This window comes from Pan paniscus, chromosome 15, assembly GCF_029289425.2.
Source record: "Pan paniscus chromosome 15, NHGRI_mPanPan1-v2.0_pri, whole genome shotgun sequence".
Taxonomy (NCBI): domain Eukaryota; kingdom Metazoa; phylum Chordata; class Mammalia; order Primates; family Hominidae; genus Pan; species Pan paniscus.
In genome coordinates this window covers 77,239,939-77,264,511 of record NC_073264.2, presented here as the reverse complement: position 1 = coordinate 77,264,511, position 24,573 = coordinate 77,239,939, and the positions used below count along the sequence as shown (strand labels likewise).

At 40.8% G+C, this 24,573-nt stretch overlaps 1 protein-coding gene across 6 annotated transcripts in view; it reads right to left on the bottom strand.

Moving 5' to 3' along the window:
- The window catches only part of GPATCH2L (G-patch domain containing 2 like), an 86,896-nt gene extending 63,355 nt beyond the window's left edge, over positions 1-23,541 (bottom strand). For 2 of the 6 annotated variants that reach the window (XR_010109825.1, XR_010109826.1), the window contains exons 1-5: positions 23,247-23,539; positions 20,216-20,887; positions 8,523-8,587; positions 3,233-3,409; positions 1,652-1,731 (exon numbers count right to left, since the gene is read on the bottom strand). Coding sequence is in view for 4 of the 6 variants with exons in the window: in XM_034937887.3 (XP_034793778.1) it covers positions 1,652-1,731; positions 3,233-3,409; positions 8,523-8,587; positions 20,216-20,877 (984 nt within the window). In the remaining 2 variants the exon portion in view is untranslated. Of the gene's footprint in view, positions 1-1,651; positions 1,732-3,232; positions 3,410-8,522; positions 8,588-20,215; positions 20,888-22,521; positions 22,650-23,246 lie in introns of those variants that run through there. The other 4 variants (XM_034937887.3, XM_003824198.7, XM_003824197.7 and 1 more) reach the window with 4 other exon arrangements.
- Between the last annotated feature and the right edge of the window lie 1,032 nt (positions 23,542-24,573).

Here is a 24,573-nt window from a genome sequence, read left to right as displayed (position 1 = left end):
TCATTAAAGGCACATCCAATAGGCCCTCATTCCCTTCCAGGCAAGCTAAAGGGAAACCCTCAAGATAAAGTGACTTGTTTCCATGGAAGTGGATGGCTCTTACTTTATAAGAGCTGAAAGAAAGTAACACAGGTGGCAGGGGGAACATTATCTGTCAAGCCTAAACAATAAAAGTAAAACCTCTCCTTCTTCCACCCCATGTACTGCTATTCTGCTAGCTATCCCTGTTAACAATAAGCTCCCAAAACAGCAAAAGCAGCGTTTTGTCTGTAAAATGAGTAATTTGAAAGGTATCAGTTTTCCAATAATCAAATGTCTTCTAATTCAAGATTTGAACTTGAGGCCGGGCACGGTGGCTCATGCCTGTAATCCCAGAACTTTGGGAGGCCGAGGCGGGTGGATCACCTGAGGTCAGGGGTTTGAGATCAGCCTAGCCAACATGGTAAAACCCCATCTGTACTAAAAATACAAAAAAATTAGCCAGGCATGGCGGGGTGCCTGTAATCCCAGCTACTTGGGAGGCTGAGGCAGGAGAATTGCTTGAACCTGGAAGGCAGGAAGTTACAGTGAGCCGAGATCGCACCATTGCATTCCAGCCTAGGTCACAGAGCGAGATTCCATCTCAAAAAAAAAAAAAGATTTGGACTTGAATTTAAAGATAAAAAGAAATAAGAATCTTGGGCTCGTCTGGAAATAAACAGCCTCATTTCTTTTGCATGCTTAAAACTTCAGAAAACTGTTCCCTGGTCAGACTATAAAACAGTATCCCCTTAAGGGAAGCCAGACTGTGGCACATATTGTGCCACCTAGCAGGCATTCTAAATGCTTACCAAGTGAACAAACAAATTAATGCTCTCAATGCCTCTCCCTTCCTTATTCTTTGCCCACCACCATCTTCTCTGACTGAGGATGAGCCCTGTCTTAATTTATTCCTCAATCTCAAAGTAGAGTAAAAAATAAAATTCAATAAAAATGTAAAAAGATAAAAGTAGACCTGGGTTCAAATCTCTATTCTACCATTCCTATCTGGGTAACATCAGACATTCCTTAACTTCTTCGAACCTAAGTTTTCCTCATCTGCTGAAGGTGCTTGCCCTTGTAGGTTGCTGGAAGGATTAAATGAGCTGAGTCCCTAGTAACATCCCTGGCAAAGGCAGAACTGAATAAACAGCAGATAGTTCTCCCTCATGGCCAAGGAGGGGCTCTTGAAACTCAATAACAGTTTTTGGTTTTTTTTTTAATGAATTCTAGGATGAAAGACCAAAATTAGGAAAGAACAAAGATGCATTCATGAATTCAAGAGGAGTCATAAAGAAGCCAAGAGTATTTTAACTTACACAATAATAACATAACATTAATCAAAAGTTACAGAAGACACAGCTCAGGCTTGTAGGTTTACAGGCAATAGACACTGTAATGACAGTGTTTTTTTTTTTTTTGTCAGTACTTCCATATGAATTACGTTTCATCTTTTATTTGTATATCCATTCACATTCTACATAATGTTCACTCTTGTAAACTCCCAACACATTCCAGTTGGCTCCATTAACTTCAGGGAGTTCTGTAGCACCTCTGATTGTTAATAGGATACACAACTCCCATAGGGAATATTATCTCCCCACTGAGCCAAGCTAACTGTGAGAGGTATCACCTTCCCAACCAGCCTTCTTCGCCCCTTTCTGAGGCATCGAGCTGCAGCTCCAGGTAGACGATTCAAGCGAGTATGGTACCCTAAAAAAAGAAGGAAGGCCTCAGATACCGAATGCAGAAAATCCATATGCAATCCTATGTTTCTAGTACACTGAAGGCTTTACCCCCAGGATCTTAATAGATTGACCTTTAAACTAGCATCACAGAGCTATTTGCCAAGGATTTATTATTCCCAGGTCTTTGTCACTAGCAGTATGATCACAGGCATGCCATTTACCTTTGACCTAGGCATCCTCCATCTATAAAAGAGGGATAATCACTCAGTCCTACCTTACTGGGCTGTTTTGAAGACCCAATGAAATAGCAAGCAGAAGGGACTTTATAAACTGAAAACACCACACAAACATAAGGTACTATTAATAATTTTTAATTTAAAATCAAATGTTAGTTTGTACGTCAAAAACATTCTAATTCATGACATAATGGGGAAAATAGCACGTGTCGGATAACCCAATTTTTCTCACTGCTGCATGTGTTCTACACAAGGAAAGAACAACTGGAGGAAACCACACCAAAATGTTATTAATGAGATTGTCTCTGGATATGAGATTATAGGCCATTTTAAGTTTCTTCTCACTATTCTTGCTTATTTGTATATATTTTAAGTGGTCCATTAGAAACTTTTAGAAATGTTCATCAAAATGTTTAATAAAGCAATGTGTGCCTCAGCCAGTCTTTACCAAGCACCAACTGCTGGTTCGCCATGACAAAAATTCACCATGACAAACAAAAATTCACCATGACAAAATCCTACATAATACAAGTTTACATCTCGTAGTGTGATTCTGATCACCCACAGATGTTCAACAAACTCTTGGCAACTGATTAACTGGTTGATTATGGGTTACTGGGAACCCTAGAATCATAAATTTATAGTGCTAAAAGAAATGGTTTTGTCCAATGTCACATATCGTAAGTGATGACCCTGTCATCCCAGGAAAATGCAGTGACTATCACAGAGCTTGATAGACAGTATCAGAGTATTAGCACCACATTTCCATCTCTCTGTCCTAGGTTCTTTCCACCCACTTTGCTACATCATAATTGAAGAAAAAACAAAGGGAAAAGGAAACATATTTGTGTTAAAGTCCCAATAGGGTCATTAAAAGCATCCGTTTTAAAAACACCATTATATGTGAATACTCTTACTGAAAATAAGAATATGTATGTGAATGTTCTTATTGAAATCTGTTCTCTTCCAAAATCCGATACTCAATAACCTCTTAGTTTCACATCAGGATAAGCAGCTGTCACTAAATCTGGCACAAACGGCAATGGCAAGCTGAAGGAATCTCCTGCTAATATATATGTCCCAGGAGTTTCCATGGATTAGTTTAGGAAGGTATGGAGAGAACCTTAAGCTTTAAGACTTACTTTGACTCCTCTAGAAAATCCTTGAGCTAGCTCCAAAATTCAGATAGTTACTGTGTGATTGAAGGCATGAGTATGCTTGCTAGGGGGTGATTGCTCTGCCCAAGGAGAACCATAAAAGCATTAAGTTCTTGGTCTCCTCAGAACTCACCTCTTTGAGCTGGCCGAGAAGGTAAAAGGAATGTGGAATCTGAAAATTTATCCAATCCAGAATCCATTCTTTCTACTTCAGAACAATGATCAGGAGCCCACTTGGGCAGAAGATTAGGGACAGTGAATCCTGGGACACATTCTCCTTCATAGAACCAATCACTCTGTTCGTCATCACCTAAAGTAAAGAGATCATATCATAAGCTAGAATTTTAAACAAGGTCTGAGAAAAACAAATGGGAGAGATGATTTCTTAGTGCCATACTTTTGATCATCCTTTTTTTTTTTTTCCTTTTTGAGACAGAGTCTTGCTCTGTCACCCAGGCTGGAATGCAGTGGCATAATCACATGTTCAGGCAATCCTCCCATCTCAGCCTCCCAAGTGGCTGGAACCACAGGCTCATGCCACTATGCCTGGCTATTTTTTTATTTTTTGGGGGATGGATTCTTGTTCTGTTGCCTAGGCTGGAGTGCAGTGGCGTGATCTTGGCTCACTGTAACCTCCGCCTCCCCTCCCGGGTTCAAGCAATTCTCTCTCACTCAGCCTCCTGAGTAGCTGGCATTACAAGCGCCCGCCACCATGCCTGGCTAATTTTTGTATTTTTTTAGTAGAGACGGGGTTTTGCCATGTTGGCCACGCTGGTCTTGGACTCCTGACCTCAACTGATCCACCCGCCTCGGCCTCCCAAAGTGCTGGGATTACAGGCGTGAGCCACCGCGCCCAGCATTTTTTTTTTTTTTTAATTCTCTGTAGAAACTGGGTCTCCTTATGTTGCCCAGGCTGCTCTTGAACTCCTGGGCTCAAGCAATCCTCCCACCTCAGCCTCTCAAAGTGCTGGAATTACAGGCTGATTATCCTTTTAAATAAATCAAGGCATTGTTCTGGTCCTTCTTGATTCATATTACAATGAAAACTGGAACACCAACCTGGTTTCACATAAATGTCATACTGTGTTAGACTGGACCGCTTTAATAGCTAAAAATAAATAAATAAAGCTACCACTCACTAAACCCTTACAACCTACCAGGATCCATGCTAAAAATCTGTAAATATGTCATCTCTTCCAAGCCCTACACTAACTCCAACTTACAAACAAGGCAACTAAAGCCTAGAGAAGTCAAGGTCAATTTAGTAAACAATGAAGCCAGGATCTGAACCCAAAGCCTGACTAACTCAAAAGCCTGAGATCTTTATTACAAAAACAAACTGCCTCCCCTATAACATTCTCAGTGGTATAAACTTGGAGGTTCAAAACCCATAAATGTTTCTCAATTCAAAGCTAGCTATACCTGAGGGATTTCTCGCTATATTTGCCTTTATCATAAAAGGTGAATAAAGAATATATGTCCATACTTCATTTATCGTTGGTATCTCATTAATGGGACAGAAATCATCTTGACACTAGCAATCCAAGCTACTGCAGAAAAAAAAAATAACCACGGCAACAAATAACATAATTCCCTAAGGCTTTTCAATAAGTTATACCATTTTCCCAAGGCCATTTGTTAATTAACAGCAAAGTCACAACCAGATCCATATATCCAGACTGTTGGTAGCACAAACTTCTTTCTACTGGCTATAGTGATAGTATCTCAGTTTCCACTAGAGTTTATTCCTGCCAACAAAGAATAGATAATTTTATGTCTGCCACCACATACCCCTTGCAAAATAGCAAAATTGAAGGAAATTATTACAAGAATATCTAAAGAGTTCATAATGTAGTCAGTCTCTAATGTACACTGGATTCCAGAGAAGTTGCTCAGAAATGTTAATCCCATGAAGTATGAGATTCATGGGTCATTAACACGCAGGATAATAACTCTTAAATCACTGTGGAGATCTCCAAAATGGGCAATGAAAACTGCATTCTGGTGAAAAGCAGGAGATATTACAACTAAGAAAGTTACTCAAAGTGTTCCCTTATAAAAACACACCACAAACAGCTGTCTCTCTTACAGTAGTTCTCAACTTTGAGCATGCATCTGAAGCAGCAGGAGGGCTTGTTAAAACATGGACCGCTGAGCCCTTACTCCAGAGTTTCTGATTCTAGTCTGGGCAAGACCAAAAATGTGTATTTCTAACAAGTTCCCTCATGATGCCAAGCTGGCCTGGGGACCACGTTTTGAGAATCGCTACTCTAAAAGCATCTCACGAAACCAGATACATAGATGAACTGAATACAGGCATTAGTGTATAATAACTAGTTTCTCTGTACTTCAATATATTAATTCTTTTCTTATTCATAAGCATTCCTTAGGCCATTTATTGAAATAGTATATTTAATTAGGCCATGTTTTCTGACGACAAATGGCAAACTATAATGGAATTTTTTTGGTTCTCAAGCAGTCATTCAAGATTTTTAATAATACAAAAAGGGACTCCCTGAACTAGAAGGAACGTTGTGAGACCACATAGACCAGCAGTCTTCAATCAGGGTTCACTAAGATCCCTGATAGAGGAGCTCCTTAAAAGAGTGCTGCCAGGGAATAAGCAAGAAGCTAGGTGGATCGGGCTCCTGACCTCTGGCTCCTCTAGAATTTTGCTTTAAACCAAATAGGCTTAGTTGTTTTACAATCTGAGAATCTATGTTCGATTTTGTTTGGGGGAAAAAAAGGAGAGTTTTCCCCTTAATTGGATTATAAATAATATTTATTAAACATTTACTATATGCCAGGAACATGCTAGGTACTGTGGTTGCACATAATAAGTCCTGCCTTGAAAAGCCTCAAGGGAAAAGACTCGTACCTACAAACAATAACATAATCTAGTGAGTAGTAAAAGAAACAGTAAGTATAATACAAGGAGCCACAGAGAACAAAGGAGAAAGGGCTATTGGCCAGAACCCCCTCAGCAAACACATGGCACATTTAAATGGGGTCATTGCAGAGATGTAATGAAGTGACTATTCACAAAGGTGGAGACAGTACTAACAAGGAACCCCACAAGGGGATAGTGAAGCACATCAGGTGGAGCCAGCACAGCAGGAGGCCCTTACCATTCCTAGACTTGGAGTGGCAAGGGAAAGAATGGTTATCAGAACCCAAAGAACTGTGGTTATAAAAGAAGGCTGGCAAACAAGAGTGGTGGCTCTCAGCAGAGGAACACAACCACTGCCAACCAGCAATCCAACAGAAAAGGTGTCAGGGAAAGCAATAATCTAATGTGGTAGACTGCATTAACATTTCCAAGTACTCTCTATAGCAGAATCTATCCATCCATGACGTTTGCTCTTTGCCATTGGATTCCACAGTACCTTCCCTTTTAGGAAGAGCACACTTACTCATCCTACTGACTCTGGGCTTGGTCATATGACTTGCTTTACGTAGTAGAAAATTAACAGATATGATTCAAGCAAAGGCTTTAAATATGTACTTGTGGTCTAGCCTGGTCACCTGGCATTTACATCCTCTGCCATAGGAAGTCCATGCCGCCTATCATCATTGCTCCTCCACCCTAGGTCCCAAAATACAATACACTGAGTAGATGTAAACCTAACTTGAAGCCTGTAGACCAGTGGAGCCCAGGCAAGATCAGTGGAACCACAGACAACTCACAGCCCCATAGCAAGAAATGAGTATGGTAAACTGTGAGAAGCCACTAAAATTTGGGGGCTGTTAAGCAGCATTACCACAATAAATACTTGACTAATATATCCAATATCACTCACCTCCCTCCCTTTGGTCTTCTGTTGATGCCTCCTATAGGCCAACCCCAACAAGAAATTGAAACCAAGAAGACCCACTGATATAGTTCATAAATATGCCCTTGCAGGGGCAAGAGGAAAACTGTGTCTTGGTAGATGACCAGTCATTCAAGGAAGATGAGGATGAGATTTCAGGCAGAAAGACCAGCATAAACAAAGGCAGAGAAGCAAGAAATCCCATAGCTTTACGTTGAGAACGCTAAGCATCAATGTCACCAGAATGTGTGAAGCTGAAGCAGAGAAAGAGAGGAAAGCTAGGTGTACAGAACATTCTATAATCTCTCGTGATAAACTAAGGAATCCTTATCAGTGAAAAGGCTTTCCAAAGGCCCGAAAATCTAATCTGCTGTAACAGGTCCCCACTTTCTTCCATCTCTATAATTATGCATCATAACCTTTAAGAGGTGCATTTTGATATTCTTAGCACTGTAGAAAAGCAAAGAAAAAGAGCAAATATTGGTAACTCTGGATAGTATATATAACTCATTCATGGAAACTCATCAGACTTTCCTGGTATAATAAAATCAAAACTCTAGTTAGAGCCTACCTGTACACACACACACATAATCTCTAATGACACCTAATTCCCTCAGAATCTAAAAGATAGAAATGTACTCACAACAACCTCCATTACAGTAGGAAGCTCAACAACTCCAGGAGGATAAACTGCCTCTATGCCTACAACTTTGAGGCATGAACAAGATGCTGGCCCCACAGTTCTTCTCCAAAAATCAGGACTTGGATGCTAAGTCTCACAGCCCCAGTATCTCTTCAGTTACTGGGGAGCCTACTTGGATCAACCTAGACATGTAGCCACTACGTCTGTCCTTTAATTGCTTAACCCGTGGAGAAAAATTATTGGACTTCGGAGTGAGAAGAGACTTTAGAAATCCCTAAATCCCTTATTTAGATTAAGAAAACCACAGTCCAAAAAGGCTACATAAAATTTTTATTGGCATGTGGCCCCACACAAGTCTAGAGGACAAACATTTTCTAAAATACCCTTATATATAGGCAAAGTTTTAAATTAGTGTTTAGGTAGTAAAAATAAAGAACTGGTAATTAACTATACCAGCCTTATTCACAGGACTCTATACTCCAGGAGTTTTACTTTGAGGAAGATGATGTTTTATATAATATATTCACCTAGGACACTATAATCATTTATAAATAAGGCTACAAAAGTGACAAGATTTTCTCTATATGAAAATAATGTCTTAACACCTAAAAAAAGACAGTAACACATGAACCTATTTCTTTATTCTAATAAAAAGAAACTTCCCAATGTCCCAGGCTCGACACTCTGACCACCTAGACCAATGATTCCCAAGTCTGATCTACTGGCATAAGAATCACTTCAGGTGCTTGTGAAAAATGCAGATTCCAGGGGCCAACTCTAGACCTATTTGATTTCTAGGAGCTCAGGACTGTGCAGTTTTAACAGTTCCCTAGGTGACTCTCATATGCCTTAAAGTTTGAGAACCACTGCCATAGACAGTCACCATATTCTCCATGAGTCACTCCTATGATTATTCAAATATTTCCATAAACACGGAACCAAGGTCCCAAAGCTGGGATCGACATTACCTTGTCGCCCTTCATCATTGGTAAAGAGCCCAGTGTCACTGCTGCTACACACACTGCTGGTTTCACTGTAAAAAGAGTAAAACACAAGAGAACTCATCAGCTCCAGTCAAAAACAAAGCACTGTACACTTATTTTGGTTTTCAAGCTTCCCTAATTTCACTCCAACCTGTTAGTCAATCAGATATGTAAATTTCATCAGGAAGCTACAAAGTTTTATTTTCCTCCCCAAACAAAATAAATATAAGAGGAGAATTCTAAAATTTTCACTTATATTTTAAAGTACTAAAAAAATCTAAAGTCACTTTGTTAGTTTAGGACTAGAAAGCTATTAAAGCTCAAAGACGTAATCTCAACCTAGTTTGGTATATTCAACAACACAAATTTACAAATTTACCAAACAATTTTATTCTCAAATATTGCCAACTATCAGTTTCAAATGAAGCTATGTAATTTTAAGACATCTAGCATCTTTCAAGTTTTCCCCCATTTACAAAGAAGTAAACAAAAATCCATGAACAAGAAAAAAAAATGACAAAACTTATGTTTTCTGAATTTACTGTCCTCCTTCATATCGAGCAGATACACAAAACTCATTCTGAAAAAAGGAACTAAAGTTAAAAACAAAAATATAAAAACAAACTTAATTTGAACTCATTGAAATATAACTTTTGTCCCACGAAATTCTGCCCAGTTTCATTTTCTGAGCTATTGCTCACAGTTGATTTTGTTTCTTCTGATGGTGTGCTTCTAAATTTGATTTATCTGGTTCAAGAAAAACTTCTCAATCCTCTACAGTATTAGCTATTTCTTTGATTGGGATTATTTCCTTCCAAGAGAGTCAAAATTTTTTTTTTCACCTCCTCTAGAAGATGCAAGAAACCAAAGCAAGGAAGAAGCATTTTCACCATGCTGTAGAAAACACAGGCTTGGCAAAATCCCAATCTATATTCCTGGATCAAAAATCTGAAAATATTTTGTATTTTGCAACATTTCCAAATGTCCTTCCAACACTAAATCTTAAAAATGCCAATTAAATTAAGGAGCAATGCTTTCCTCACTCAAGCTTGTCTCTGAATACCAGATGCAAAAGATCTGTCACAGAAATAGTCAATAAACAAATCCTATTTCTTTTTTTTTTTAAGTTCTGGGATACATGCACAGAATGTGCAGGTTTGTTACATAGGTATACATGTGCCATAATGGAACAAACCCTATTTCTTCTTTTTTTTTTTTTTTTTTGAGATGGAGTTTCGCTCATTGCCCAGGCTGGAGTGCCGTGGTGCGATCTCGGCTCACTATAACCTCCACCACCCAGGTTCAAGCAATTCTCCTACCTCAGCCTCCCCAGTAGCTGGGATTACAGGCGCGCACCACCACACCCAGCTAATTTTTGTATTTTTAGTAGAAACAGGGTTTCACCATGTTGGTCAGGCTGGTCTCGAACTCCTGACCTCATGATCCGCCTACCATGGCCTCCCAAAGTGCTGAGATTACAGGCATGAGCCACCGCACCCAGCCCAAACCCTATTTCTTTATAGATTCTTTCATTTTATTCTCTTATGTGCTTAGTATAAGTTGGGCCTCCAACTGTATTACCTAATTATTATAACATTGCTAGAAAAGCAACTGAACCACATCCAACTGAAACAACAGAGTTAGTGTAAAGAAAGTCATCTTAACCTGCAGCTCCAAAGGCTTTTGCTCCCAACATTTTACTAGGAAATTCTTCATCACTTAGATTCTGCAAGTAACATTTTGCTTTCCTTGTTTTTTCACATATCTCTATTAACCTTCCCACCAGAGCCTCTTTGAAAGCAGAGGCACCCTAGGTAAGCCAGATGATTGGACATGGCATCTACTTTCTGACAAGTATATTATTATAGGAATCAAGCCTAACAAAACACTGTGGAACCCTCTTGTCCACTGTTAGCTAAACACTGTAAACTTGGTACTGACTTGAAAATGCTTTCATCTCAACTGCTTTTCTTTCCAAGTTCTGAAGATGAACTGTTTGCCTTTCAAGGTACAATTAAAGGGTGTGGTTTTCAAACTAGCAAAAATTCTCAGTTTTAAAACTATAGATCAATAGTTTTTTATTCTATATTCTTTTTTTTATATTTGTATATTCTATCTATAGATCAGTGTTTTGGTTGTATTATGTTCTGTAATTTGAAACTCATACTTACTGGTAAAAGCAGAGTCAATAAAGTAAAGACCCAATCTCGTACCAGAAACATCAAGAACTATGGTTCTCAACTAGACACAATTTTGCAGCCCCCGTCCCAATTTGGCAATATCCAAAAACATTTTTGATACTCGTGATTTGAAGCAGAGAAGGAGGAGTTGGTGAACTACTGATATTTAGTGAGTGGAGGCCAGGGATGCTGCTCAACATCCTGCAATGCACAGCACAGCCCCACAACAGAGAATTATCTGGCCCAAAATGCCAGTAGTGCCTAAGTTGAGAACCCTGATCTATGGTGATGAACAAAGCAGAGGGCTGGGAGAGGTAGGGCGTCCCATTTAGGGAAACTGCTTGAGAAGAGAGGAGTCTGTGCACGTTAGCTGGATGCAGCAGTCAACATCCCATAGAAGCAACAATACCACTTCCTTGCCAGGGATGGGCCAGAGCCTCAAATGATCTGAAGCCTCCAGATCCAGAAACAATCAGAAGGCAGCTGGACCTTCAGGCAAACTGGTAGAACTGAAACTACTCAAGAGTCGTAAAGTTCACCCTTCCTTGCCTAACCGGGGCAGAAAGAAGATCCAGTAACCATGGAAGAGAATGATCTGGCCAGGGAAAAAAAATATCTTGCTCATCTCAATGTCCCCAGTGCCTAACATAGCACCTGGCACATATCAGACATTCAGTGCATGTTACGTAAATAGAATGAACTTGTTCTAGACACCTCTGTTGCCTGCCCTTATACGGCCTTGTGGCATGTCACTTCAACTCTTTAGTTCTATTTCCCTACATGTAAAATGTGGATGGATTATTGAGGATGTGATAGTATGAGGCATGTGACCTGCGTTGTGAACTCTAAAGCAATACACAAATGCAAACGATGAAAGATTAGAAAGCTACTTCTAGGGTACCAAGTCTGTGTCTAAATATTATTTTAGAGGTTAATAGTACTAATTTCCTCACTGACAACCTTCTCATTAGAACAGCACTCTAAATTTTATAAGATGCAAACCTATTTTCATTTTAAATGGAAAAACAAAATGTGGCCTATGAAATCTATTCTTTTTCCTGTACTGGGATTCATCCAAAAGAGAGGAGGCACTACTCTCAGCCAAGATCCACAAGTGCCTCAGGAAGGGGTTTCATACTTGAACTGAGTTTATTCAGAAAATTATTAATACAGAAGGCTATTATTAATGATACCAAAAATATCATTCACTGAGTTCTACTGCAGGCCAGGTAATATACTAAGCACTTTATATTAATTATTATGCTGCTTCTACCCCCAAACTCCACAAGGTGAATACATCAACCTCATGTTACAAATGGAAAGGGGCTTAGAGAAAGTATGCAAGTTACCCAAGATCGCACAGCAAGTAAGCATCAGAGCCAGGGTAGTGTATGCCTAAAGCCCATGCGTTCACTGAAGGGCCACTACAACACAGATGGTGCAGATACTCATCTCATTTACTAAAGTCAATCCTATGTTTCTCTATTCAGAAGATACCTTTGAATTTCAGGACTGTTCATTCTCCTGAAGATGCAAACAGATTAATTGAGCTAGGGAAGAAGTGTTCCTTTGCTTTTAGCTACTTAAAACTTTCAGGCACAGCTGAAACTGTAGCTGTGCCTTGACTACTATCCCTTATCAGCAAATAATATATCATATATGCTGAACCCTAAGAAAACTAATTATAAACTCACTTTGGAAAGAAGCTCTCCTCCTTAATGCTGTATCTTGAATTTAAGTAACACTCATTTTCAGCATACTGACATAAAATACACCAAAATATACTCTCAGGGACCCATACCTCACTTGCCCTTATGGTTCCTGAATGTTCTTCCTTTGAAATCAAAGTAAAAACAACCTCTTAATGAGTTCAGGGGAAATATCAGTCTGAGAATACTATTCCTGACTTTAGCATCATACAAGGCTAGGAAAAAAAAGTTTCAGAAGGCCAGTAGTCATCTGTGGTAATTAACCAGACTCCCAAGATGACTCCCAATTACCCAGCCTCCTATTAATGCACACCCCGGTGTAGTACTTCTCACACTGCACCAGGATGGTCTGCATAACTGATCGCACACGGCAGAAGCAACAGGTTGCCACTTCTGCAATTAGGTTATACAAGACGGTGGCTTTCATCTTGGGCCCTCTTTCTGACTCTCCCCACCCCTCTCAGATCACTTACTCAACGGAAAGCCAACTACCATGTCCTACGGATGCGGATGGGCATATGGAGAGGCCCATGTGAAAAGGGACTGAGACTCTAAGTCCAATAGCTTTATGAGGAAATGAGCTCTGCCAACAGCCATGTGAGTGAGCTTGGAAGCAAATCCTTCAGCCCTAGTCGAGCCTTGAGAGAACTGAGGTCCCTGCCAACAGTTAGACTATAACCTCGTGAGAAGACTCTGAACCAGAACCATCCAGCTAAGTCACTCTCAGATTCCAAGCGATAAAGTATTCATTGTTTAGAGCTCATAAGTTTTTTTTGTTTATTTTTTTGAGACGGAGTCTCGCTCTGTCGCCCAGGCTGGAGTGCAGTGACGCGATCTCGGCTCACTGCAACCTCTGCCTCCCAGGTTCAGGCAATTCTCCTGTCTCAGCCTCCCAAGTAGCTAGGATTACAGGCCTGTGCTACCACGCCTGGCTAATTTTCATATTTTTAGTAGAAACAAGGTTTCACCACATTGGTCAGGCTGGTCTCAAACTCCTGATCTTAGGTGATCCACCCGCCTAGGCCTCCCAAAGTGCTAGGATTACAGGCATGAGCCACCGCACCCGGCCTAGAGCTAGTAAGTTTTAGGGCGATTTTCTTCTGCAGCAACAGATAATACAGAATCTTTATAAACTCTTTGTTGAAATTAATTCCCTTCTTCCTAAACAGTAGCTTCTAGTTTCAACAAAATAAACCCCTCTGAATTCCCAAAATTGCCAGGGGGAGCAGGGGGTGGAAAAAAGCACGGCACACCCTCTGATCTGAGAGCTTGCTAATTCTTTCATACTCCTAACCACAGAAGACTGTAAAGTGAGAACTGAAAGAGTAACTTATACCTGTTCCAATTATAATAAGGAGGTACAGAATTAGTTTATCACCTACAATCAAAAGTTGGTATTAATAAATTACCATCTGGGTTTGTTTCTCCCCATTTAAGAGCTTATTAACCAAGTAGCTTAATAAGAGGTGTTTTTTGCATCTAATTAATAGATATCTTAAAATAAAGTTTATGGCTTACATCGTCATTCTAAAAAACTTTTCTTAGTAAATAATAATGCACTTAACAAAAATAAAAGTTGTTTCAGAATTTAGAAAAACGTGGAAAAAAGTCACTCTTAGATCTACTGCCCAAAGGTATTTTTGTTCTATCGTTTTCCAGTTTTTTTCCAGGGTAGAGGTGGCACACTGGTAACCCTTTGTAATCAGACTTCTGAATCTAGCAGTAAACAAGACTGAGGGAGAGGTTATTCAGAGAAATATCTCACATCAGTTCTGAAATTATTCCTATAAGTAATGAGAATATATAATAAAAGAATTTCTTTTTCAGTTTCATTCAGACAGTGCCATGAAAGGCAGCAACCTCCCCAGGTTGACAGGTTCGATACTGTGACTAGTACAATCAGGTATACTTTGCAGAGACAGAATTTTCCTCAGGACTCTGCTATTGAGCTGGGGGCTGTGCCTCAGAGAAGTCCACCCATCCTTTCAAGACTTCCCTTTTCTTAGAGCTAACAGTGATTCATCTTCAGGTAGATGGAACGTCTTCTCACAGTAAATTTTTAAAGAGCATGGATTCTGGGGCCTGCATATCTAAGAATGTCTGAGCCACCGCACTCAGTCTTCAACCCCTTTTAAGATTTTTCTTTCCTTAGTCCTGAGCATATGTGAAAAAAAGAAAAACTAAAATAAAATATTTTTTTAAAATCTCCGTCTCAGTAGAAGTCTCTTCTCATTAATTTTCGCTTTAAATCTTAAGACTTAATTTTTCAACTCAAGAACACTTTTTTCTCTTCAGTTGTATCTTCTTCTCCAGCACTTTGGTTTCTTCCCTGGGAATATTTACATACTCACAGACTTGGTCTCTTTGTTTAGAGCTACTAAGTTTTAGGGCGATTTTTTTCTGTAGCAATAGAGAATACAGATGGCCTATTGCCAAGATTTCCTCAAACTACAAGGCTGATAGAACCACACTTGACAATGAAATGGAGGCCCACGTTAGAAGTGCTGAACCTTCCCTGAAGGTAGATAGCAAGCCCCTGCATCCTTTCTCTACAGTCACCTTGCAGTTCAGAAATGCAAGGCCAGTTTCAGTCAGAAAATCAGGCAGCTACAGGTTGAGGCAGGGTGTGGTTCTATCCTTCTCTTCCCATTGAGTATCATTCAGTTTCTTTTTTCTTTTTTTTTTTCTTTTTTTTTTTTTGAGACAGAGTCTCGCTCTGTCGCCCAGGCTCGAGTGCACTCAAGTGCAGTGGTGTGATCTCGGCTCACTGCAAGCTCCGCCTCCCGGGTTCACACCATTCTCCTGCCTCAGCCTCCTGAGTAGCTGGGACTACAGGCGTCCACCACCACGCCAAGGCTAATTTTTTTGTATTTTTAGTAGAGTCGGGGTTTCACCATGTTAGCCAGGATGGTCTCGATCTCCTAACCTTGTGATCCACCTGCCTCGGCCTCCCAAAGTGCTGGGATTACAGGCGTGAGCCACCACGCCCGGCCTGAGTATCTTTCAGTTTCTATTTGGTGGCTCTAACTCCCAGAATACACTTGGATAGGGAAGCTTAGTGTTTTCTGTGTGTATTTGTGTTTGAGGGTAGGAAGCAGTTATAGGGTATTGAGTCCTAGAAAGTATAGTCTTCAAGAACAAAGATTCCAGTTGACATGGGCAGAGAAGTGCATTCTGGAGACAGTACATTCTGGAGACTGCAGTGTTTTCTACACCTTCATTTACGGCACACTCCTGGAATGGGGTCAGAATCATGCAGTGAGGGTTAGATGATCCTATCTCAGTCCAGCATAGCTGTATGAGATAAAAGCCTCCCAGTAGCACTGGGAGCACTGGGCTAGGGGCTCTGCATATTCTCTTGGCCAGCTGTAAATCTGAGAATGGCAGTTACCTATGTCCACGGGAGTAGAGAAGGGGACCAAGGGTAATCTATGCACCCTTGCTGGCAAATACCAAAAGGCCTTTGAACAATTCTGCAAAATAAGAGAAAAGGGAATATCATTCTAAAAGTTGAGAGAAAGAATGAATCTTTGAAGATGACTGCCAGTGGGAACCACAAGAATTCAAGTGGGCAGTTGAATTACTGTCTACTTACCAGTTAAGACATTACAATGGTGGGAAGTAGACTGTGACTGAAAAGAATCACAGCATCTCAGTGTTACAAGGGATCTCAGAAGCCTTCCATTCAACCTTCTCAACTCCACAGCAACTAAGTAAGCGGTCATCAAGCCCACGTTTGAATCCCCCCAACTGATCTAGAAGTTATTACGCATTACATGGTGAAACAATTCACTTCATTTTTACAGAGTCCTAATTTTTAGAATCTCATTTTTTAACCGCAGCAACATTTAACACTCTGTACTTTCTATCCCTGAGTTCTGTCCTGTGGAGCCACACAGAACAATCCCAATATTTCTTTTAAGAGGTAGACTCTTTTAAGAGATGGATGTTTCTTTCAAGAGATAGACCTTCAACTACAATAGTATCATATCGACCTCCCAAGCTGTGTGTTTTAGTTGTCCCTAAGGATACTAGCAGAACTGTGAATACGCCCACATAAGCACACTATGCTAGTTATTCGAGAATCTCACATGCAATACTACCAACTGCAACAATGGTAAATATATTCTTGGTCAGCATCCCTACTTACAGAATAGAAAACAGAACACCCCCACCTACCATACATATTCTTTTACACAGCTCCAGGAACCCCTGATTAATGACCTCCACTTGCAAAGGAGGCTACTTACCTTAACCATGAAATAATGAATGCTATTGATCCAACAAGCTACTGCTATAGAGTGTTATTAATCACCCAATCTTTGGTTAAAATGGTCCTCATTTAGCAATTTCACTGTCACAAACACCTGGAGCAAAGCACACTCATAATTAAAGAGTTTGGGGGAGTTAAAGTGAGAGGTGATGGACAGAGATCTCAGCTTTCTCCCACTTATTCTTGCTTCTGAGCTATTGTTTGTGTCAGAAGGGATATTGATTTTCTATAAAAATAAGAAAACAAGAGGCACCAAAGGGCCGCAGAAGGTCAGCCTGGGCTGGAGAAGGAGGGGGTAGGTTTAGCACTCTATCTCTGTCACTTGCCTTCCAAGAGAGGAGAATATTTTCTTTCCTGTGAGATCAGCCTCTAATACATCACCTTAGGAAGGCTCCTGAATGTGACTTCTGGCCATCACCCAACTAATTCACTTATGAAAAAAAAAAGAAGCTAAACTATATTCAAGGGGAACAAACAAATGATGTGTTAGTAAAGAATGGAGCAAAATTAGGCTACAGTCACCTAATAGCTAATAGCTATTAATAGCTGCTATACAGACAATTTAAATAAAGATCAGTAGAAAATAATTTTACAGTAGTTGTTCTGCTTTAGAATACTCACAAACACACATACACAGAAAAATATTAAAATAATAGTTTGATCTCTATGCAAGCAGAAAAAAACTACTATACTATAACCATTTTTAGTTCCTCAAAACTTGTGAGGGATTGGCTGGTGTAATATTAAAGGAAGACCAGAAACAGAAAAGCAAACAAATATTGATGAAGTCTATACTCCATGTTTAGGTCGCAAAGAGTGAGTTTAAGGAAATTAGAAATAAGCTGATTGAGACACACATTTTCAAATCTAAAACACCTAATACATGCTTTAAAAAAAAAAAAAAACTCTACCATTGACTAGGCTAAGCTAAGCTTAACAATCAACTTCATCTTAATAATCTTACAATGTGGATCATTACTCTGACAACCCTCAATACCACTGCTAAAAAGTAAAATTCTACATTTTGATCTGTATGTGAATAAACAGTGGCACATCCAAGTAGATTTATGAAAGGGTAACCAAGAAGATTCTTGAAAGTATTTCTTTTAAAAATGCAGGGAAAAAATAAAGTAGAAAATTATTGACAGAATCAACTCATCAAAACAGTATAATATCCAAATCATATACTATTATCTCCTTACACTCTAATGCCAGTCCTTTTTAAAGGTGTGCCTAACAATTAAGGGAGATTTTAGTTCCACTCTCCTCTTGAAGAGAGGCTGAACACAACATGCAGTCAAAGAGTAAGAATCACCCCCTTTCCCCACAGAATGGATTCAGGGGGAAAAAATACAAAGCACTTCTGTTTGTAACTACAAATGAATCGAGACAAGTCAAAGGGAATTTAGAACTCCTAAATAACTAGAAGATTTTAAAGAACTTTCCTCAATGCCGTGTGTGCCACCACTCCGCCCATTATTCCTTCACAGCTACAAGCCCTTTAGCATCTACATATTGAAAGAACTCTGAAGTGAGGGGCCAGGATAATAGCCCAAATGGGTGAATGAGTTCTCCTCAATTTGAAAAGAGTAAGAATTTCGTAAGAATTCCCATCCACTTAAGTTATCCAGACTCTCAGATAACAAGAATTTACATTATTACATCCTGACTAGAATGTGCAATAGATGTGTCTGGAGTAAGAAGGAAGAGAAAAGAGTGAAGCATCTCATGCTAGAAAACAGGCTCTGCATCTGGAGCCATACTTGGGCTGTTAGAGCAGACAGAGTTAACAGTCGCTCTCTCACATACAATTATGTCGTAGTTTAACAAGAAATTAAGGGGAAGAAACATACACAAAGCTACTATCCCAAAAGGCTACTTTTAAAATCACCATTCTCAATACTAAGAACTTGAATGTCTCAATAGAGGGTTTCAATAGTGTGAAAGGCTACAAGTTGACTAAGCATTTCTTGTTTGATTAAAAATAGTCTGATGAGGGAAAAATACCTTTATAATCCAAATATATACATATAAATTCTGCAAATAGACCTTAGAAGGAATGAGGCATTAGAGGAAAATTAGGAAAGTCAAACTATGAGCCTATCTCAATATAGTCTGCAGACTGGCAAATATAAAGTTAATAAGAAAAAGTTTAAAAGCTGGATTAAAAACCACTCAAGAAAAGTACAGGTATACAGACCTAAACAGTTTTTCCTGTTACTGACACAGCCTCACCTCAGTGTTCCTAAGATTAATGTCTTTGTTTTTAAGCTAAACTTCAGAAAGGTCATATGTTCTACAGTTGGGAAAGTTAAATTGAGACAGAACAACTCAAAGGGCAGCACAACATGGTGGTTAAGAATGAGCTTTGGAATCAGGCTTGATTCCCAGTTTTGGCACTGGGTGACCTTAGGCAAATTATCTAAGCTCTTATAACCTCAACTTCCCTTCTGTAAATACAAATAGTGGTATCCACCATATAGTGGAATTGTGAACATTAAATAAGAGTATATGCTAAGTCCATAGTACAGTGCCTGGCCCATAGTTAAGTGCTTAATAAATGCCAACTAATATTAACAATAATAGAATACACTGGTTCTCAACTGGGAGTACTCAATCCACCTAGGGATCACCCCTGGAGGCTTTTGGGTTGATACAATGAAAAGGGGGTGTGAACAATGCAGAGATGCTAAATATTCTGCAATGCACCATAAAGAATTGTCCCATCCAAAACACCAATGGCATCCTCACTATTAAGAAAAAGATAACCACAGATTAATATTAATAACATTAAAGTATCAAGCTGGGGGGTATCAATGTTCATAGGACTATCTGAGATGTAAAAAATAAAAAGTCACCAAAACTACACTTACATTTTTAAACATGTACCCATTAGAGACAAATTTTTCTGGCTTGATCACATCTGATGTAAGACTAATGGGACTCGGTACTGTTATTTTCAAAGCCCACCATGTGTTCAGACAATTTGAATGTCAGCCATAAAAAAATAAATTCAATATAGTCAAACCACAAGTAGCAGAAAACAGAATTATAGCCAAAAAGCATCTAAAGCCATGATTCTTAATGAGGACAGGCAACTTAACGGAACATTTATAAACTCCGTATACCTGGCGCTAGCATATTCTCTCTCACACACACACACCAGCCTCTGCTGAGACCTGAGTTCTAAACAACAATATTTATGTACAAACTATATGGCATAATAAGCAGCAAATTGTTTTTTAAAATAAAATTATTAGTTTTGCATTTGAGGTACGCGTTTTAAACAGTTTTTAGAAACAACTGTGTTTCTATTATATATAGCCTTCCTGACAGAGGGAAATAGACTCATGAATGGTACCTTAAAAAGCTAAACTACTGATTGATTCAAGGAAGGCTTCAAAGTCAATACTAGAGTGGTTGGTTTGAAAGAAGGTAGAACCCACTAAGACCATGGATGTGCACTTTGGGAAAAATTAACCAGGAAAATCTTTGGCTTAGTAAGGGAGATCTCACCATTCTGACATGTTCTCATCAGAGCCCTGTTTTTGTTCATCTGTTTCACACTCCATCCTTTCTTTCCTTCCTGTTTTGCTTAGGAAAGTCCTATTTTCTGCTGATTCACACAATCCGTGGCCTGATGAGGTCCAGGGAGTATTCTCCTTCCAGCGGGACAGACGCTGCTTCTTAGCAGACTTGAACCTGCAGCCTCTCTCATAGCTCCAATCTGACACCTTCAGCTTCTGCTGAAGGCTAGCAGCCACCTCTGATGTCACTCGCTTCACCTTCCGCCTGCGCCTGAGTGGTCGACAAGGTGCATTTTCAGTAAAGGAGTCAGATTCATGCCAAGAATGTTGCTTACTCTTGACAATGGCATTGAGAGCTGGGTGTCTTTTGGCTACCATTGTGTCATCAGAGTCACTAAAATTGGTCACCGGAGCCACTTCTCGACAGTCCTTAGTGGCCTCATCCAGACTTGACTCAGAGGCCTCGCTGTAGCAGCAGGTATGCTCTGCCAGGTGAGTGAAGTCAGAACGACGCTTCCGACCTCGGCGTTTCCGAAGCTGCCGCCTCTGCTGTCGGGGGCTCAGCGCCATCTCCTCCCACAGTTCACCAAGCTTATTCTGCTCAGATGTCTGCTCCAAGGCTGAGGCTAAGTCGTGTACCAGCTCATCCATGAGGCCACATCTGCCAAAAGGAAGTTTAGGGAAAAAAGAAAGAAAGAAAAGAAAAAGAAAAAGAAAGCCTGAAAAAGGATCTGTTGTTTTGGAATAATTTGATGAAACAGATCATGGTAGTCCACAGTTCTGCCTGTCTAAACAAAATAAGTCACCTTTCATCTGGCTACACTTAGATTCTGTTGCTACCACTTCCTTAAGTCACTAAAAATAGATGTTTTGTCCCTTGTTAAATGCCTGAAGTCAACATATTCTTAAGCACAAAAACCTACTAACCAGAAGACAACTGGGACAGGACCCAAAACAAATTCGGGGGACTAGATCCTTCTCTCTTTTCCCCAATTAAACTTGTCATTGAATTACCTAATGATGAGATCCAGAAAGATTAGAGACTGTCTCACTAGACAGGAGTAGAAAAACATACAACTTCAAAATCACACTAGAGTTGTGGAAACACAGAGTAGCACATGGTCTCATCGAGGTATTGAGAATGAATGAAAAACTGTTCTTTGGCCTGGGGTCACTGCTGACAATGACGATGGCAGAAAGAAACAGAAAGACAACTTAGTGACACCATTTAAGGAAGAATGCAGTTTTCGTGATCCAAGAAATTGTAGTGACCCAGGTTTGAAGTCAGAATGGAGAAGAGACTAAGTTTGCACCCATTCTGGTACCAACTACCACCTGGAAGCTACCAGGTACAGAACCTTATACAGTATGTCATATATTTTTGAATAATTAACAATTTTTAAGCCCCTCTCCTACCCTCCAGAAAATAAATGTTGGTCCTAGTTATGTGCTTCAGTGCCACACAATCACAGAAAACTAGGATACAATAGCAGCTGAAATGACAGGGATAGGGTGAAGTTTCTAAGATTTCTGGCCAAACTGCTTTCCAAAATTTCTTATTTTTCTGTTCATCCTCAAACCAAACATCACACTTCAGGGGTCACTTCAGAGGCAAACATTTCAAGAAATGACAGTAGTAGGAGCAATCTTCAAAATTCCCCCTTAAGGGGAAATATTTAATTTGTACAGCATCTAATTAAATACATATTAAATTTTTAGCACTTTTCTCTTGCCTCTATGCCCAAAGTATTTCAAGATCAGCTTAAAATTCTAAGTGGTGCCACTCTCTGACCATATTCCCATTCATTCAGTTTTCACTTTGCAAAGGGCTTTCTAAAACCTATTTTCATGCTGTGCCTATGCCAATGAACTTAAAGACAGGAAAACAGTCCTCTGGCTTATCTGCCACACCTGTAGGAGCAATAGTGACACCTACTTCCAAAACTACCATACAAACGAAGCTTCTCAAAGTGTCCAAAAGCACATACATTTAAACAAGACCAAGTTCTTTTAAGCATTAAGAAGTGGTTTATCAACACCTGTGAAAAGAAGGGGAAAAAATGGGAAAGAAAAAAGTGGATTAAAATGCCATGATTGAGGTTTGGGAGACAACTGTCCCTAAGACCAAAATAAGGAAACAAGTGGGAACAGCATGTCAAAATCTACTTCCCTAATAAAGAATTACTGCTTTAAAAACTCAGGCAACAAAAATACAAAAAACAAAAACAAAAGAACAAATAAAAACCTCAGGCAGAACAGCACAAAGTTGAACATGGAACGAAGTCATCAAACAACCTGCAGTCGAATGCCTGTGTAGAATCCTTTCCTGCCTCAAAGCCTGTGATTCGAACAGTAGTGACAAAAGAACCCTAGAACTCCCCATCTCCAGTCGCGGATGCACACTCTCGAGAGGACCCGGCGTCCAGGCACGCACCCGGGCAGAGATGAGGCTGAGTCACGCACAGGAAGGAACGGGTAGCTGGTGGACAGCAAGTAAGAGAGACAAGAGCAGGGTGGAAGTGAGGGGCGGAGTAGAAGGTGGGAGAGGCAGGAGGCAACTGCTCATTTGGGCTCACGAAGGGCGGGGATCGGCTCTTCTAGGGCAGAAACTGCCAAAATGCAAGTCTTGGCGACTGAGCTCCCTCCGGGATCGGGGGTCGCAACATGGCCACATATATGACAAAAACTGTGTTTCGAAGGACTCTCCACCACGCCCCGGCCCGTCCCTGAGGGCTGGGGCGACCACGGCTCGGGACACCAAGCCCTCAGGCTGCAGCCCGCCCCAGAGAGGCAGAAAGAAGAAAGGGGAAGAGGGGGCTGTGGCCCCGGAGACGGCCCGACCCACATCCCCAGGGATGGGGACAAGCGCCCTGAAAAGCAAGGCCCCACCACCCTCACCCTCCTGCCGTCTGCCGCAGCCCCAAGACGCCCTTAGCCGCTCAGCCGCGGCTTGGCGCTCCGATCCCCTCTGGTACTAGCCCCCAGGACCCCAACACTCTCAACCCCCTCCTCCCCCTCACCAGCTGCCGCAGCCACCACCAACGGCCGCCGCTTTTTGGGCCGACTCTCACCGCCGGGGCTTCCCTCTCTGACCTCATTTCCGGTCTGGGCCGGAGGGGTGGGGCGGTGGCGAGTGGGAGGGGCTGGCTGCACGATTGGGCCCCTGACCCAGTGCTTCCGCCCGTGGCCACACCCACTTCCGCCCCGCGGTGGGCGGAGCCACAGGAAGCCAGGAGATGGGGCAGGGGACAAGGAGGGGTGTTGAATAGGGTCTGGCCGGGAAAGGGCGTCTCAGGGGTTGAGGTGCCCCACGTGGGGAAAGACCCCTGCATGCTGGCCTCATCTTCCTTAGGGGCTTCCAGAAATTGGGCGCTAGGCAGGGATGTCAGCTTATCCCTTGCTTTCTGACCTTTTTAATGGGTCTGTGAAGTTGAGGGGAAATGGATCTTAATGACGTCTACCCTGTGAGCTGGTACAACCTTTGGAAGAGGTTGTTTTGCACTGAGTTACTCAGAACATTTCAAATTGCCTTGAGCAATAAAACAAGTGATATTGGATTATAACTCAAAGTACAAAAGAAATATTCATGAGCCCATACCGATATAAGTGATTGAATAAATTAACGAATGAGGAAGAAGAGATAAATCCCCCACAGAAGAATCTCAAATAACTTATGTAGACAGCCATCCTGCAGCATAACTTCCGCCTCCTTAAATGTGGGCTGTGCATAGTGACTTCCTTCCCAAAAGTACAACATCTGTAAAGGGGAAAATGAGTGATTTTACAGTGGAGAAACCTGGCAAACAGTAATTCAGCCAGGTGATCAAGACTCTGTGCTAAATCATGTTGATAGTATGTGGAATGATACATGATGAGAATGGCACTTTATGGTACTTTCCTTCCAAATCTCATAACCCAGTCTAATTATAAGAAAAAAAAATCAGACAAACCCGAATTGAGGGACATTCTGCAGAGTGCATGACCAGTATTCTTCAAAATTGTTAAGCTCAGCAAAGGCAAGGGAAGTCTAAGAAACTCAGAGCCAGGAGGAGCCTAAGGAGGCATGACAATGTAATATGGTGTCCTGGGTGTGACGCTGCAATTGAAAAAAGAACATTAGGTAAAAACTAAGGAAATCTGGATAAAGTATCAACTTTAGTTAATCATAATGTATCGGGCCGGGCGAGGTGGCTCACGCCTGTAATCCCAGCACTTTGGGAGGCCGAGGCAGGCGGATCACCTGAGGTCGGGGGATTGAGACCATCCTGGCTAACAGGGTGAAAACCTGTCTCTGCTAAAAATACAAAAATTACATGGGCATGGTGGCACGTGCCTGTAATCCCAGCT